Genomic DNA, 16,565 nt, shown 5'->3' with positions numbered 1-16,565 from the left:
AAAACCCATTACTGACCAAAAGCCTACTCAATCCACCAAACGATCCTATCCTATTACCATTGATCCTCCATCGCAAAAGACTCGGAAAAGCTACCATCGGTGGAAACCGTAGAAATACCCGGCGTGTGGCTCGACGTCTCCTCGTCCTCCATCATCAGCAGCTCCTGCGTAGCAACCCACATGGCCATGGTAGCAGAGCTCAGGTCCATCGTGCCTCGTCCTTCCCCTGCCGCGGGACTCACCACTCCGTCCAAGCCAGGCAAAGCAGGTAGGCCGGGCGGAACGGGATAGGGGGCTCCCTGCTCGCTTGACAATGGCGTTGCCGTCGATGTGGATGTCAACTCTCTGCCATCATCCACCTCCTCGACAGCAACCTCGCCTTCAGTCTCCGTGCTTCCACCAGCAGCAGGACCAGCTTCGTTGCTCGTGATGCTAAAAGACTCAGCTCCGTCTCCCGGGCCCATGGGGAAACGCACTCTGTGGACGCGATACGACCCTTGCGCATCCTTGTCCTCCTCAGTCGAAACCACCTCACCGACATCGCCACTGATACGCGATCCTTCGCCCACGGCAAGTGAGCTGTGGATGCTTCTGATGCGCCTCGTGAACTCTTGAAAGATTCGCGCCTTGCTCTCGGCGGCTTCGGCCTTTTCCCTCCACCGCTGGGCCTCCCTGACGGCGACGTCCAGCTGCTGGCGCAGAGCGGCCGCGTCTGTGTCCGACTCTTCCAACAGCATGGCCCTCAGCTTGAGCTGCGCGACCTCTGTCGACTTGGCGTCCACCAGTCGTTCCAGCTCCTGCACTGTTCGCTCAATCTCCAAAATGGGTTTGATCAGGACCGATGTCTCTTCCGTCATCACGAGACTGTCTTGGCCTGTGGCGGAAAGGTCCGAGCCTGGCTCTGCTTCGTCGATTTCCGTCTGTGTGCCCTTTTCATGCGTATCCACGTGGAAAAGGCCGTCTCTGCTCCCACGCGGCCCTTGTGCGTCATCCTATTTACCGGCCGGAGACCATGGGATGGCAGATGGTCTGCGTTTGCCAACTGCCATGTCCTGCAGCTCCGCGTCCTCGGCAGCCTCGTAACGGTGGACGTGCTTCTGCGAGTCGCCATGGCTTCGCGATGGCGCTGGCTTATCGTCATCTCCCCCTTCGGCGAGGTTGACATCATTCGCCCAAAGCTTTCGAGCCACCCCTGGAGAGTCATGCCCTTCAAACATGGCAGCCAGGGCCTTGACAGATCTCCTTTTTGTCGGAGTCTTGCCGTCCAGAGACTGCTTGCTATTGTCGGCCTCCTGGCTATTGTCTGATTCAATCGAGATCAAATCTGGCAGCCGAGCTTCAGTGTCACTCTTCTCGGGCCCCGGGGGATTGACAGCTTCCGACGATGAAGTAATCTCAAACGCCCTTCTCTTCTCCTGCACCCTGTCCGATAAGGGTGATCTGATGGTACGGTGAGCCTGGGTCGCCTTCATGCCTGACCTCCCTGAAGTAGGTGTTTGTTTGGTATCCTCCCCCGCTGCATTATTCTCAGGGGCTGGTGTTCTGGTAGGCGAGGCATCGCCGCGGCTCCCGGGGCGGGAGGAGAGCCGTGGCGGGATGGCCTTCATGCCAGCGGCAGCATCCTCAGCAGGCAGACGGCTGCTTTCGAGGCAGCTGCAGGAGCGCATCGCAGGTACGCTGCTGCTTCGTCGAGCCCCAGGGACCCCACCACTGGCCCCCTAGAGCAGTGGCTTGGAGACCGGCGTGGGATTGCCCTTCGCTGCTCGTAGTTGCTGAGTCTCGAGAGAGGCGGGAGTGGTGCGGAACAAACGACGTCCGCGATCAGGCTCTCCCTGATGGCCTTCCTCTAGGGTGGGACTCAACTGGCTGGCAGATGGCTGTCGACCGCTTCCCTGCCTGGACAACCGTGTCTTGCCTCGCCTGAGCGACATCGAAGAAGCTTCTGGCCCAGGGCTGCCTTCATCGACTGCAATCGCATCTGAGTCGGGGGCAAGGCTGGCCGTCAGCGATACAGCCACGGATGCAAGAGGGGCCTGCGTCGACGCAGTGTCTTGGTCAAGGTGCGCGCCCACAGCGAACATCTGGCGGACGATATCTCGCCAATTGGCAATCAGCATCTCGGCAATCTCGACTGCAACCATGGCCTTGTTAACATCGTGGGGAGCAGCTTTGGCAGCGTTGGGGTCCTTGGAATCCTTGGGCTCTTTGGCATCCTTTGATTTCTGTCGATCACGACAGCGCTGCTTCTTGGGCGATGTCGGGACGAGAAGCGGGCCAGAATCCGGGGTGGTCTCTTTGACGGTATAACCATCGATCAGATCTCCCACCAGCAACGGGCCAAAGACAATGCCAAGGGCGTTGTATCCCATGAGGTCGTGGGTTGGGAGAGGCCTGCCCTCGTCGTCTTCGCGTGGCGACACCTCACCGATTCTGCCAATCATGCTCAGCAGGCCAAAGACGGCAATGATGAGTTCGCGGCGGAACTGTGACTGAACCGAGCCAATGGCCAGCGCGATGAGTCGTGCACGAAGCCTCGTCTGCTTGGTCCTTGGGTACTCCGGCTGGCCCTTGAGCTGCGAATGAATGGCAAGAAAGGCATCAAACAGGGACAGCGATCCCAGAATCCCCCCTGGCAAGCAGGAGAGGAAGCGCTTGAAGGTGGAGGCGACGTCCTGCACCTGATACTGGATGTGCGTCGGAAGGGTAGCGAGGTGAACGGTCCCAGAGACGTCAGAGGCATCCTCGCGGGCACCGCAGTAGTAGTCATGGAGGGCGTTAACGACCTTGACTGCACCCGGGATACGGAAGAGGCCCCGAGTAGCGGCGTTCTGGGCGACGTAGTGAGCGGTCGCCCGCAGACACGTTGGCAGGTTCAAGGCACAGGGGGCGTATTCAGTGGGGAGATGCAGCAGGCTCTTCCCGCTCAGCCGCACCATGTCTGCGAGGTCGAGAGCCTTGGGCGCCTCGGGCTTGTAGCGCATAAAGGCCCCCAGATCAGACACACTCCGCTTGTGAGCTGCTCGGCTCGGGGGAGTGACCTTGCCCGGGGTCGACTGGCCGGACGAAGGTCGGAAGATGCGGAAGAACCAGCCGCGTCTCTCGGGACTTGCTCCATTCTAGTGACGGCATCAGCGAGATTCGAGAGGATCACCAGAACAATCAGATCCGGTGCCATATCACGAGACGCATCACTCACCCGTCCGTTTGCCTTGGACTTGTCCGAGTCGTCAACTACAAGCGGCCTCATTCCGTACTGTCCCGTCGTCAGCTGGCCATGCTTTGCTCAAGCCTCCAACGAGCATCACCACCATACCTTTGCCGCCAGCCTGTTGTAGTAGTTGACGAACAGCTCCCGCTCCTCGACGTCGTCAACATCGCGAGGGAACTTAAACCCGCCGCTGCTCGGCGTCCACGTGCGGCTGCTGGGCGGGTGTGCATTGCTGCCAAGCAGCGTCTGGACCGTGGCGCTGGGAGGACACGCGAGGGAGACGCTGCTGGCCACGCTTCGGGCTTGGGACACCGACTCCTCCATCGTCGAGACGAATGGCGTTTACCAAGGGGGTGTGCCTTGGTAGCGGGTCGAATCGTTAGCTGGTGCTGCTGGGAGGAGGGAGGAGGGAAAAGAAGATGAAGATGGGGGCTGAGGATGCTTCTGTAAATGTTGGCAAAAATGGCACATGAAACGTGAGTCTTGAGATGGATGAAGCAGGTGAAAGGAACGTACCTTGACTCGCTTCTGTGATGGCTCTCTGTACCTGATGCAGTCTCCGTCGTGCTTGAAAACTTGCGTCGAGTCTGCGACTTCCAGAAGAGGACGGCTCAGCTGCCTTGTACATATAGGTGATGAGAAAAGGAGGAGAGAGGGCGAGAAAGGGGGAGGAAGAGCCGGTATAAGTAGGCCCAGACCTGCTGGTGCAAGTGCCATCTCCCCAGCGTTTGATTCCGTGCTTGTCCTGTTCCTGTCATATAGTTCGAGGCAAGTCGAAGCACACGTGAAGTCAAAACGGTGGCGTTGAGGCAATGTGGTTTAGAGGCATCTCTCGCAAGCTTGTGTTGCTGGGGTAGGTTGTGGCCCGGAAGACAAAGCATCGTTTCAAGGCTGGCGTTGAGACTTTGAGGCGGCTCGATGCCGTATTGCGTTTACCCCGAGAGATGATCAGATTGCTGTCACCAGACGCATTTCCATGGATTGCTATCGACCACCGCAAAACCCGTCTTCGAACCTTCTTCTTGCTGTCTTTTGCACCGTTATCAGTAGCCTGTGCCCGCATTGGGTTGCAATTTGGTTGTCATAACGGCAGCAGACCGACAGGAAGCTGAGTCCATATAGGTGACAAGCTCTGGGGCGCAAGACATCTCAACAGGGTTAAGATTTAACAATAGTACCGCCTTGACCCTATTTCTACCCTGGGAAGAAGAATGCCCGAGCCCAAAATAGATCAAGGCTGCTTGTGTTGACAGCCTGATATGCCCCCCAGTACTCGAGCAACAACAGTAGAGGCATAACCAAAGCGACCAAGACAAAACCCAGAGGGACCAAAATACCCACCATATGCAAGCTCTATCAGTTGATTAAGAATGAGAAAAGAAAAAAAATGGCACTAGAGTAAGTATATACCAGAATCCTAGCAGCTCGTCGTTGCCATCCCAAAATTATATGAGTACGCCGCACCAGATGCATCCCTAAGCCCCGTAACCGTTCCTGCGTGTACAGCCGCCCGTCGTTTTTATTCATATCGTGTCATGCTGCATCGCTAGTCGCCGCCCCTCACTTTACGCGGCATCATCCTCTTCTCCGTGGAGCAGCACGTACTTGAGGATGTCGGACAGCGAAATCACCCCCTTGAGCCTGTTCTCGTCATCGACGACAACCAGCCTGTGGACGCGGCTCTTGCGGATTGTGTCAAAGATGGAGTCGAGCCTGTCGTCTTCGCTGCACGTGAAGATGCCGGGGTTGTCTTCAGGGCGCTTGCACAGCGCCTCACCAACGCTGCCGTTGAGCTCGTCATAGGCCCCCCCCTTGATGCACGGGATGATGTCGACGGCTTCAAAGGCGTTGAGAACTCTGTTCTCCGAGTCGACAATGGGCACGCAGCTGATGTTGCGGCTCACCATGAGATTGATAACCTCGAGAACGGTGGTGCCCATGCGTGCAACGGCCAAGTCTGTGTAGGTCCCCAGCTGCAGGTCGCGAACAGTCTTCTTGAGTAGGATTGTGTTGTGTTCGTTGTTGACGGCAATGAACTTGAGAATTCGATACTGAGTGATGACCGAGATGACCGTTTCTCTGCCAGTCTCTTCGTCGACATCGACCAAGGGGATTCTTCGCGCGCGGGTCTTGAGCATGCGTCGAAGCGCTTCGTACAGGGGTCTCGAAGGGTGGACGGAGACGCTTTCGATGGGCGTTGCCCCAATTGCCTTTTCAATGTCTATGCCGCAGTTAGCCTGGGATGGTTACACAAGAGGCAGGGGGGTCCAGAGGGGAGGGGAAGGGTTACCTGGCAGACTAGCCAGACGGAACTGATCCAGCTTGCTCATCTCGTCGGGGAACTGGCAGTGATACTGAATCACATTGATGTAGTCGGTGGCCGTTAGGATGCCCGCAAAGCGCGAGATGTGCGAATCCCACAGGGGGGCAGACACAATGGCTACGGTAGAGTGGCTCGTCAGCATCGTGACACACTCCCAACAAGCAGGGTTCTGGATCCGCGTCTCCCAATCGCGGGGAGCGCGGGGCAACAGATGCCCTTCAACCGTCTGGGTATCGGTGCCCGCTTACAGTTTTGAATGAGGATGTTGAGACTCTTCTTAATGAGTAGATCGGTATCGAGCACGATGAGGCGGAAGGACAGCGGCAGCACATCGTAGCTGGTGCGCTTGCGGAGGAATTCGCGAATCGCTTTCTGCGCAGAGGCGAGGACAGGTCAGCACGTGTTGAACTGGGTAGAAGGGAGAGGTTCGAGGGAGCGAAGGAGAGAGGAGCAGAGGGCTTGGTAACAGAGGCACAGAGGCATAGACGTAGGCCAGAAGAAATGGAGAGAGGGAAAGATTGAGGGCGGTCAGCAGCAGGATCAAAACGCACCAGGCCTTGTCGCTGGTCCTTGTCCAGAGGACTCAGCGGCTGGGGGTCTGGCGGCGCATCGGCCATGACGCCAAAGTGGAAGAGATACGACGCGGGGGCCACGAAGGGAGGCAGCGGCGCAATCGGCGGCGGACGCGGCTTGAGGCCGGGCGCTGGCGTCGTGAAGGGCTCGGACACTGCAGAGCCGGGGGTGGCCTCGGACTCGGACAGGACGTCGGGCGAGGCTCGCGGCGACGGCGATGGCGATGCGGGCGAAGATGCGGGCGATGCAGGGCCGAGGTCAGACGCAGCAGCAGACCTGGGCTCCGGGCCGGGCTCGGTGGGCGGTGACGGCGGTGCAATTGCGGTCGCCGGGTCGGGCGTGACGATGCTGTTGTGGTTGCTGCTGATGGCGATGCGTGGATGTGTAGGTCTACAGGTCTGTGTATGTGTATGTGTCGTGGCGCTGGCGAGGTCGGCGTCGGTGTTGAGGCTGCCGCTGTCGTTCGAGTTGTCGACGCTCGCCCTCGATCTGGATGCGCTGCTGGGGCTGTTGATGCCTAGTCCACGTCCGGCTGCCCGTCCGCTATCGCTATCGCTGTAGGTCCAGCTGTCCACCTCGCTGGCTCTGCCGCTTCCAGGCGCCTCAGCGGTCAATGCGGGGGCGCCGCCCTGTAGCTGAGCGCTAGCAGCCTTTCCAGCAGCGCCTTGGTCCGTTCCGGCGTCCATCTCGCAGGCGCGGTGATGTCAGCGGGCTGTCGACTGCATCCGAGGTTACAGGCGCATTGTATGCAGTTGAGGGTGATACGAAGTCGAGCAGGACTCGATATCGCGAGGCTTTTGGTGTTTTTGCGACCGCAAAAGAACGCAGCGGGAAAAAAAAAGCGATGCGACGAAACAGGCAGTGCTGCGGCCGATCGCGACGGGCTTGTCTGAAATTAAATGGCTGCGCATTGAGGGCATTATCACGGCCTTTTTTAGACGCCTGGTCCTTAGGTGGACAGATACGGGCGGCTGCGTCTATTTTGCACCTCACCCTCAGCGGACGGGGGGCGGATGCGACATTGATTGATGGATGGATGGATGGATTGATTAATTGATTGATTGATTGATTGCCTGATCCATGGATGCTGCCAAAGAGCAGCTTGTGGCGGCGATCTGCTGCGCTACTGTGTGTCTGGCGCACGTTTGGGCCACAGACATGCTGATGAAGGCCGTGTCTTGGCTGTGGCATTCTGTCCATGCCAGTCCATGAGATATCGACAAGAAGAACCGACCATTTGTGTGTATTGATACCTGCTGCACATGCACACACCTGCTCTCGTGGGGTGATCCTTTCCACCCGAAGTTGCTAATTACAACGGCTATCCGTAAATTTGAACCATCAATCGATGACAGCCTCAAAGAAGACATCCAAGAGGCTCGAGCACCACACCTGTGGCAAACTCTCCCGGAAACGGACCACCCTCTTGATTATAGTTCGTGTTATCTATCACTTCTGCGCATTGATACAACTGCTAATGGCATTTGATATCCGACAGCCTCCAGGCAAGCAAGTCATGCCATGTACATACTCATCTAGTTCATGTTTGCACTCTTTGTCTTGCAGCCTGGGAGTCAGCGTCACCTTAGCCGCCATGTTATCTGACGTCACCGTGCCGGATCATATTAAAAGACCCCCAAAGCCCTTTTTCCCTTTCAAAAGGCATCCTTCTGCAGGGTATTTCGTTTCGGTATCACTTCGTGCATATGGAGAAGGGAGCAAGATGAGGGTGACACCGGTTTGGTGCAGCTGCATGGACGTATGTATGTGCTGACTGACAGTCGAGATGCAAAGCAGCTCCAGTCCTCGTCAAATGATGGACACACTCAGACTGCGCATTACCCCGTGGGAACGATAAGATAGAGAGAACGTGGTGGTGCAACATCGTACGTACAAGGAACATCCATGAGGCACATGTCGCATTATCAGTGGCCACTACATAGGAGTACATTATCAATGGGTGGGATGGATGGATGCTTTTTCTGGACGTCCAATTCCCACGGTGGGCTTTGGCTAATCAAGTGCATGTCGCATCCATGTCGGATTACGTCGGTGTGGGTTCTCTAATGCATCCATTGCTCGCTTGAGGTGAGGTTGTGTGTGAGAGCGACTCGGGCGTCTGAGGTTGTACCGTCTTCGCCCACCGCCCATTTCTCCGCGCCTCCAGGGTAGCCGATCAGGGTGAACCAAGGATGGAAACGGCGTTCTATCACATGCGTTGCACATCCTCCATCCGCCTTTCTCTGTTCCAACGTCAAACGCTTCGAATTGATTGATTGATTGACCGGCTGACTGACAACCCAAAGTCTAATGCTCCGTATTTATCCCGCGGAATCATTGGCGACATCAACGAGCATTACTCGAGCCGTTGGTGGTCACAAGATGCAGCGAACATTCGAGCGCCAAGCTGCATTCTGCACATCTCCGCCTTTTGGCCCACGAACTCGAACATGCCTTGACGCCTTAGCCGGGGCCGCTGCAAAATTTTCGAAGCGATTGCGACTGGTCGCAGCTGCTCGACTTTCTCGTCGTTTGGTATTTATTTTAATCGTCGTAGCCGCCGGTATAACGAGAAAACAGCAGAGTCGGGCAGCCAATGGGCTCCTTGACAGCTGGTCTCGCAGCACTGGTTCCGCTGCATTACATACGTGGGTTGCGGATCCGATCCCCCTCACGCACTCACCCTCGCCCTCGCGCACTCCAGCCCTCACGAGCACGAGCACGCACGCAAGCAAGCACACACGCACGCACACACGCTCGAGATGCTGCCTGAACCAGCATAGACGGCCGCTTCCAGGCTCTTGCCGGCCCCGAGCGCTGCGAATGAGACGGCCGCTGGCATCAATAATGCAAGCCCCATGCACTCGTAGCCTCACGGCACCGGCTGGCGTGAACACGTAGGACCCAACACACTTGTTCATGGCAGATGGAAAACGGCAACCGATCCAACGGACGCTTCAAGAGGCGGCATGAATCGAGACGGACTTGGCCTGCTGGCCGCTGTTGTGCATTGCTGGCCATTTACTCGTACGGAGTAGCGTATCGTATCTCGTACATACAACAATGGGTGCATGTTTCATCCGCAAGAGAGGAGGCGCTGCATGAGCCATGGATGGATGCCTGACGGCAGGGATCAAACCGTCCAAAACGAAGAGCCGAAGAACCTGCTACCACCTCGCCTCTCCGATCAACTCGATTCTGGTGAATCTCTCTTGTCTAGGCTTAAACCTTGACCGTGATATGCACTCCTCAAGCCAGTCAGGCGCGTATTGCTACCAACTTACATGCAACTCGTACCGCAGTGGACCAACCACTCGAGGCCCTTCTCCGAGCATTTCTGGCCGCAATACCATCTCATTCTTTCTTATGACAGCCCGCCTATCTGAGCCCTTGACCACGACTAGGTAATGCCTTAGTGCTGCCAGCAGACTCCGTATCACTATCCCCAATGTCGCTCAAGCAGAGGCCGACTTGCATGGGGGTCCGTCGACGGGCTACCTAGCGGCAGCGTGCGCTCTCCATAGCGGCCGCAAGTACCGTCTGGACAGGGCCCCATGTGCTTGTGACGACTTCGGCCACCCCTGCGACCAGCAGGACCCAGCACTAAAGTTGAAGGTTCAACGTCGACCGTTGCTGTCCAGTCAGTCAGTCCCTTCCAGAGCCCAGCCCAGCCCTTGCCGTTCTTTCTCCTCTTGCGGTCGACGCGATCCGATCTTGAAAAAGGGTATCGTCACCGCATCGCCGCGAATCCTCTTGCCTTGCCCTTTCTTTGCCGGCCCCTTCTTACGCACGCCCTTGCTTTTTGCTGTTTGCACGTGTATCCAATTTCTCTCTGCAAGCTCCATCTATATTCGTCCCGAGGTTCTTGTCAACTTCCAGCCATAACACAACACAGCACAGCATAGCACAGAACCAAAAGAAAAACGCTCCATCTATTATTGAATCCAACAGGCCAATCCGTCTTTGTTATCACATCGTTTCTACCGGGGTCCAGTCTCTCTCGGGTCTCCAGCACCGTCCAGGCCCTCAAGGTTCCAAAGTTCCATTGACCCTCCGCGCTTCAGTGGCCACAGCAGCCAGCAGCTGCTTCGCTCTAGCGGCCTCGATCGCGCCAGCAGCCACTGGACCAGAGCCTCGACGTTGCTCCACGACCCGCCCTTTCGTCACGCTCCCGTTGCCGTGGCCCATCGACGAGACCCAGCTGGTACTTGGCGCCACCACCGACACGCAGCGGCAGCCGCGGTCTCAGCGACGTACCTACCCCCAACTGCCTGCGCCAGCGCTGCTGTACAAGGGCCAGGTACCCATTCAGCACCTTAGAGGGGGCGCTAGCCGGACGGGCTTTAGCGGTCGCAGCTCCATCACCACCGCCTAAATAATAAGCACGGCAGCACGCAGCAGAAAGCATCAACAAAGAGCCGCCAGCCTCTGTCCAGCTTCCTCTCTCCTCTGCTTCTGCATCTCCGCCCGCCCCCAAAGCCGACCACACGCCCAGCTGTCGCCGCCATGGGTATCTGCCACTCGACATGCTGCGGAGGTGAGCGAGCCCTGACGTCCGCCGTCGTGTGTTTTTTTCGGGCCTCTTTGGCCCCCTTCTGACGCTGGTTCTGACTCCTGTTTCTAGGGCGAGCCCGTGATGGCCTCTACGAGCCCGCTCTTGCCGACAGCGAGCGAGAGGCGGTGGCCGATCTGCTGCAGTATCTCGAAAACGTGCGTCTGCCCTGAGGATGAGGACGTGCGATGCCGCTGGCTGTCGCTGTCCTGCTTCTTCGTCTCCCTCTGGCCCATGGCTTCAAGCTGACCTTGTCTCTCTACGAATGCAGCGCGGCGAGACCGACTTCTTCTCTGGCGAACCGCTCCGAGCTCTCAGCACGCTTGTCTTCTCGGAAAACATCGACCTGCAACGCAGCGCCAGCTTGACGTTTGCCGAAATCACAGAACGAGGTACGCCTCTGTCGGACAGCTGGTCCCCAGCGGCCGGGATCGGGGCCTGCCACGCAAGAGCGGTGTCGCAGTTGCTAATACCCAGAAACTCGTGATAGATGTCCGCGAGGTCGACCGAGACACTCTGGAACCAATCCTGTTCCTGCTACAGAGCCCTGACATTGAGGTCCAGCGAGCTGCCAGTGCTGCCCTTGGCAACCTTGCAGTCAACAGTAAGCCACCGCTTCTGCCAGCTTGTGCTACCACATCGGCAATGACCAGCTGCTAACTGCTGCGTGCGCCTGACCTGCAGCCGAGAACAAGGTCCTCATCGTCCAGCTCGGTGGCCTGACGCCCCTGATCCGACAGATGCTCTCGCCCAACGTCGAGGTCCAGTGCAACGCCGTGGGATGCATCACCAACCTGGCTACGCATGAGGAGAACAAGGCCAAGATTGCCCGGTCAGGGGCTCTGGGTCCCTTGACCAGACTGGCCAAGTCCAAGGACATGCGAGTCCAGAGAAATGCCACCGGTGCCCTTCTCAACATGACACATTCTGGTGAGTTTGACCCATTCCTTTTTTCCCTTTGTTCTATCGTGTGGAATCCTCATGCGGAGGAACGATGGGACGCAAATGCATTTGCTAATCCGCTACCTTGACAGACGAGAACCGGCAACAGCTTGTCAACGCCGGTGCCATCCCCGTTCTTGTCCAGCTCCTGTCCTCTCCAGATGTCGACGTCCAATACTATTGTACGACCGCCCTGAGTAACATTGCCGTCGATGCCAACAACAGGCGCAAACTGGCCTCCTCAGAACCCAAGCTTGTCCAGTCCCTCGTGAACCTGATGGACTCGTCCTCGCCCAAGGTCCAGTGCCAGGCCGCCCTGGCCCTCCGCAACCTGGCCTCCGACGAGAAATACCAGCTGGACATTGTCCGGGCCGGTGGCCTGCACCCTCTGCTTCGCCTCCTCCAGTCGTCATACCTTCCTCTCATCCTCTCCGCCGTCGCCTGCATTCGCAACATCTCCATCCACCCAATGAACGAGTCTCCCATCATCGAGGCAAACTTCCTCAAGCCCCTCGTGGACCTCCTGGGCTCTACCGACAACGAAGAAATCCAGTGCCACGCCATTTCGACGCTGCGAAACCTGGCCGCCAGTTCGGATCGCAACAAGGCCTTGGTCTTGGAGGCTGGAGCCGTGCAAAAGTGCAAGCAGCTCGTCCTGGATGTCCCCGTGACCGTCCAGTCGGAGATGACGGCCGCCATTGCCGTGCTCGCCCTGAGCGACGACCTCAAGTCCCATCTGTTGAACCTTGGAGTTTGCGACGTCTTGATTCCCCTGACCCACTCGGAGAGCATCGAGGTGCAGGGCAACAGCGCTGCCGCCTTGGGTAATCTGTCCTCCAAAGGTGAGAATTTTCTCCGGTCATCGCCTGAATGTGTACGCTAACTCAATGACTGCCAGTCGGCGACTACTCCATCTTTGTCCAGAACTGGAACGAGCCCAACGGCGGTATTCACGGCTACCTCTGCCGCTTCCTTCAGTCTGGAGACGCCACCTTCCAGCACATTGCCGTGTGGACGCTTCTGCAGCTGTTTGAATCCGAAGACAAGACTCTGATCAGCCAGATCGGAAAGGCTGACGACATCATCGAAAACATTCGACGCATTGCAAACCGCCAGGTTGCCGATCCCGAGGCCGAGGAGGAGGACGAAGGCGAGGTCATCAACTTGGCTCAGCGATGTCTCGAGCTCCTGGGCCAGAGCAGCGTTTCCAAGGCGCACATTGAGGGCTAAGCGCCTGTCACTCCTCCCCTTTCGTTCCTCTTCCATCTGCGAGAGAGATTGGGTTTTCAACTTGCAACTGTGCTTCGAAACCGTCAAACCAGGCTGCGAGGATGTTGAGTAGCGTGGCATGACGAGGGCGACGGTGTTTTAGGCGTCTCAAGCTTTGTTCCGAATCGAGCCGGGAGGGCCGTTGCCTCCCCCATCCGAGCGTCCAAGTTTGTTGGGAAATAGGCATCTACCCTCGCCGACTTTTGTTCGATTCTATGGCCTTGGTTCTTGATTTTCGTTCTGATACTTTTTTTTTACCTCCCCGCTCAGCGAAGATTTTCGGACGATATGCTATTCCAGGAGAGACCCCCTTATTGTTTGCGCGAGCCGAAGCGAGGTGCTTTTCCACGGGACGAGTAGGACAAGCACCACGTTTGAAAGATGCATAGGCCGGCTTTTGTTTCCTTTGCGACTGTTGCTTTTTCTGTTTTCTGCTTGCTTTTCTTTTGTACAGATCATATTACGCAGCCAATGACTGCGTCTCGTTCAGCATGCCTTTTGGAATGAAAGTAGAGACAAACGATGATGAAGGCGGACTCGAGAGATTAGGGTATGAGCAAAAGCAGATGTAATTAGACAAGGACATGTTACATGCTTGACACCCAGTTGCCCGCCTTTGAGGCCGCCTGTCTTATCTAGATGTTTTAGTGCCTGGGGTTTAAACGATGCTATGCAGTGCTTGATGCCATGTGCGTGGATATGTGGTATGGAACATGTGCGATACATGACTGCAACCCCAATCTCACGGGTCTACTTTTTCGAGACCGTCTTTTGCCCATTGACGGTCTTTCCAGGGCAGGATCTTGCCTATAATTTTGCCCTGGATCAAGGCGAGTGGGAGGGGCCCGAACTGCCTCGAGTCTCGCGAAGCGGGGAGGTTATCGCCAACAATCCAGCAATGACCCTCGGGGACCTGCCATGCCTTTGTTAGCCTCTTTCCATTCACATCTGAAGCGCGGAATTCATAGGGAGAACGGTGATGTGAGCCGGACCTGAATCATCTGCTCCTCGCCGGGCTCGCCGGGGGTCCCGAGGGAGACGTAGTCGCCGGGCATGCCGATGACGCGCTTGACGCCGTTTTGGGTGGCGAAGATGGGGATCTTGTAGAGGACGAGGTCGCCGACCTTGACGCCGCGGCCGAGGCGGTAGGTCATGTCGGCGGCGATCCAGTCGCCGTCGACGGTGAAGGTGGGCAGCATGGAGGGCCCCTGGGCGGGGGAGACCTGGAGGGCGTGGGAGAGGGCGAGGTGGGCGAGGCAGGTTATTTTTAGGGTGGAGATTGTGAAGCGGAGGGGGTGGCCCAGGAGGTGGGATATCATTGTTGTTGAAGTTGGTTGGGGTTGGGGTTGTGTATATGGGAGGGATGGGTGTGTGAGATGGGGGGAGGTTGGATTGGATGAGATTGTGTGTTATGGGAGTGAAGATGAGGGATTGAGATGGAATGAGGAGAGATGGTGAGATAGGGGGAGGGTGGAGTGAGAGAAGTTGTTGTGCGTTGAAGCTTGTTGTAGATGGGAGTTGGCTGTGGGTATATGTGACAAGTTGTAGTAGTCTAGATGTTGAGGCTGTAATTAAATGGATGGCTGCTGCGAAATCTCATGGTACTGTACAAGTAAGCTGCATCTCTATAGTGCGCAGCTGTGATTGGTGGACAAGTCCCCAAATTCTGGGCAACGGGATCCATTGCTTGCGACTTGACGCTATAATTCTCGAGCCTCTTACTAGAACCTGTCGACTCTTCTTCTCCCCACCGTCACAGTCAATTGGAATAGCTAGTCCTCGCTACAGAGCCCTCTCTCTTAGCTCTCCGCGTACTTCGCCTTCTGCCTGCTGGCATTGGAGTCCATTCATTCATGAACACCCGGTACACGTCCTGCAATGGCGACTCCTCGGTGCCTCTGCGACGCCACGAGATCCTTCCTCTCCAGACTCGGCTGTCAAGCCTCCAGACAGAGCTTGCCAACGTGGTCCTCCCGCTCGGCTGTCCAGTATCGACCTGCGACACGGCAATTGAGGCTCTACGCCAGCAACCTACGGCCCTACAAAGGCGGCAACAAGGGCGGCAGCAAGACGGCGGCCCCCGAAGACCCGGACGACAAAGACCGAGGCTACGACCGCCGCTTCACGACGCAGCGCGACATTGAGAAGTCGGGTCGCGACCGGCCGCCGTGGGACCACGAAATCACCGACCCGCAGATCATGGTGATTGACAACGGCAGCGCCGAGGGCCCGCTGTCGACGCGGTACGTGCTGACGAAGCTGGAGCCGGGCGAGTCGCTGCGCATGGTGACGCCGTACGTGCCCGCGGACGACGAGGAGGGCACGCCGGCGCGGTTCGCCGTGTGCAAGATTGTCAACAAGAAGGACGAGTACGAGCGGCAGAAGGCGCTCAAGGAGCGCAAGAAGGTGGGCGCGGCGGGCAAGCCCAAGACGAAGGAGATGGAGCTGACGTGGGCGATTGGCGGGCACGACCTGGCGACCAAGATGCGGCAGATGGGCGGGTTCCTGGAGAAGGGGATGAAGGTCGAGCTGCTGGTTGGGAAGAAGAAGGGGGGCCGGGCGGTGGAGGCGGACGAGGCGCGGGAGGTGCTGAAGAAGGTGAAGGAGGAGATTGAGCGGGTGGGGGCGAGGGAGGTCAAGAAGGCGGAGGGGCAGGTCGGGGGGACGATGAGGCTGTATTTGGAGGGGGTGAAGAGGTGAGGCAGCGGCGGTGGTTGTGGTCGTTGTCTACGGGTTAGATTCCTGGGTACTATTGCCGTGTGTATTATAGAAGCATTGTGTGCTGATGATGGGGTATATACGGGTTGTATAGTAGTGTGCTATGACACATAGAGGACCAAGATAACATGAGCATGAACTTTGACAAAGGTGTCCATGTCGTTTCTTTCGTAGCCGGTGAGGTACGGCGTGCGCATACCGTTCTCCCTCCTTAATTCTATAAGCCAAAAAAAAAACGCCAATCAAATGAAAAAGGTATCAAACAAAGCCCAATTGTCCTTCACATCATCCCGTCGGCACCCCCAGTCATGGCCCATTACAGAATCACATCATCGTCCTCGTCGACCACCGGCGCAGCAACAGCAGCAGCAGCAGCAGCAGGCTCAGCACCCGCACCATTCTCCCCATCCATCTCGTCATCCGTCTCCCACTCCCCCATCTTCGTCTCCCCCTCCTCGCCGTCCTCATCATCATCCCCCCCACGAGCCTGCCTCAGCACCTCAAACGCGTTACTCCTGCTCTCCTCCGCAGCCTTGTTGATCTCGTCCCACTTCTTGGCCCTGGCCTGCACGACTTTGGCCTTGCCGATGCTCTTCTCGAGCTTCTTGCTCGTGCGCTCGACAAAGGCCTCGGCCATCTCGAGGCCCTTTTCCTGCCGGCGGCGGCCCCGCGCGGAGAGCTGGCGGCCGCGCTTGGACTTCTTGGTGACGCCTGCGGAGTGGCGGGCGGCGAGGACGGAGGGGCGGGCGGCGGCGGAGGATTTGGATGTTGATGTCGAGGTTGGGAGGGAGACTTCCTTGAGGGACTTGTCGGTGTTGATGGAGGGGGAGGTTGCGCGGCGGGCGGCGCGGGAGCGTTTTGAGGGCGCTGGGGGGGAGATTGTTAGCTGGGTTCGTTGAGGAAGAAGAGGGTTTGAAGGGGGACGGACCTCTGTTTTGTGATTTGGCCATGGTGGGATTCTGGGGGTGAGTTGGTTTTGC

General features: G+C 57.5%; 8 protein-coding genes across 8 annotated transcripts; 2 read left to right on the top strand and 6 right to left on the bottom strand.

The window, feature by feature from the left end:
* Positions 1 to 53: 53 nt before the first annotated feature.
* On the bottom strand, positions 54 to 857 carry CCMA1212_009347 (uncharacterized protein; the record flags this gene model as incomplete). The annotated part of the gene is made up of 1 exon (XM_073706434.1): positions 54 to 857. The coding sequence occupies one exon, from the start codon at positions 855 to 857 to the stop codon at positions 54 to 56; it is 804 nt and encodes a 267-aa protein (XP_073554997.1).
* Positions 858 to 992: 135 nt separating this feature from the next.
* Positions 993 to 1,667, bottom strand: CCMA1212_009346 (uncharacterized protein; the record flags this gene model as incomplete). The annotated part of the gene is made up of 1 exon (XM_073706433.1): positions 993 to 1,667. The coding sequence occupies one exon, from the start codon at positions 1,665 to 1,667 to the stop codon at positions 993 to 995; it is 675 nt and encodes a 224-aa protein (XP_073554996.1).
* Positions 1,668 to 1,718: 51 nt separating this feature from the next.
* On the bottom strand, positions 1,719 to 3,532 carry CCMA1212_009345 (uncharacterized protein; the record flags this gene model as incomplete). Its single annotated transcript, XM_073706432.1, has 3 exons — positions 1,719 to 3,116; positions 3,197 to 3,253; positions 3,314 to 3,532. The coding sequence occupies 3 exons, from the start codon at positions 3,530 to 3,532 to the stop codon at positions 1,719 to 1,721; spliced, it is 1,674 nt and encodes a 557-aa protein (XP_073554995.1).
* A 1,241-nt stretch (positions 3,533 to 4,773) lies between these two features.
* Positions 4,774 to 6,847, bottom strand: CCMA1212_009344 (Nuclear protein SNF4; the record flags this gene model as incomplete). The annotated part of the gene is made up of 5 exons (XM_073706431.1): positions 4,774 to 5,429; positions 5,499 to 5,648; positions 5,780 to 5,903; positions 6,083 to 6,746; positions 6,840 to 6,847. The coding sequence occupies 5 exons, from the start codon at positions 6,845 to 6,847 to the stop codon at positions 4,774 to 4,776; spliced, it is 1,602 nt and encodes a 533-aa protein (XP_073554994.1).
* A 3,763-nt stretch (positions 6,848 to 10,610) lies between these two features.
* Positions 10,611 to 12,828, top strand: CCMA1212_009343 (Vacuolar protein 8; the record flags this gene model as incomplete). The annotated part of the gene is made up of 7 exons (XM_073706430.1): positions 10,611 to 10,641; positions 10,729 to 10,814; positions 10,928 to 11,048; positions 11,147 to 11,260; positions 11,341 to 11,586; positions 11,691 to 12,440; positions 12,497 to 12,828. The coding sequence occupies 7 exons, from the start codon at positions 10,611 to 10,613 to the stop codon at positions 12,826 to 12,828; spliced, it is 1,680 nt and encodes a 559-aa protein (XP_073554993.1).
* Positions 12,829 to 13,609: 781 nt separating this feature from the next.
* On the bottom strand, positions 13,610 to 14,186 carry CCMA1212_009342 (Mitochondrial inner membrane protease subunit 1; the record flags this gene model as incomplete). Its single annotated transcript, XM_073706429.1, has 2 exons — positions 13,610 to 13,780; positions 13,860 to 14,186. The coding sequence occupies 2 exons, from the start codon at positions 14,184 to 14,186 to the stop codon at positions 13,610 to 13,612; spliced, it is 498 nt and encodes a 165-aa protein (XP_073554992.1).
* A 559-nt stretch (positions 14,187 to 14,745) lies between these two features.
* Positions 14,746 to 15,567, top strand: CCMA1212_009341 (uncharacterized protein; the record flags this gene model as incomplete). The annotated part of the gene is made up of 1 exon (XM_073706428.1): positions 14,746 to 15,567. The coding sequence occupies one exon, from the start codon at positions 14,746 to 14,748 to the stop codon at positions 15,565 to 15,567; it is 822 nt and encodes a 273-aa protein (XP_073554991.1).
* Positions 15,568 to 15,901: 334 nt separating this feature from the next.
* On the bottom strand, positions 15,902 to 16,535 carry CCMA1212_009340 (uncharacterized protein; the record flags this gene model as incomplete). The annotated part of the gene is made up of 2 exons (XM_073706427.1): positions 15,902 to 16,452; positions 16,514 to 16,535. 2 exons carry the CDS (start codon positions 16,533 to 16,535, stop codon positions 15,902 to 15,904), a joined length of 573 nt encoding a protein of 190 aa, XP_073554990.1.
* Positions 16,536 to 16,565: the final 30 nt, after the last annotated feature.

The sequence above is a fragment of the Trichoderma ghanense genome (assembly GCF_004382785.1).
Source record: "Trichoderma ghanense strain CCMA-1212 chromosome Unknown scaffold_16, whole genome shotgun sequence".
Lineage (NCBI taxonomy): Eukaryota > Fungi > Ascomycota > Sordariomycetes > Hypocreales > Hypocreaceae > Trichoderma > Trichoderma ghanense.
The sequence above is the reverse complement of the archived record's forward strand: the minus strand, read 5'-3'. Positions and strand labels throughout refer to the sequence as shown.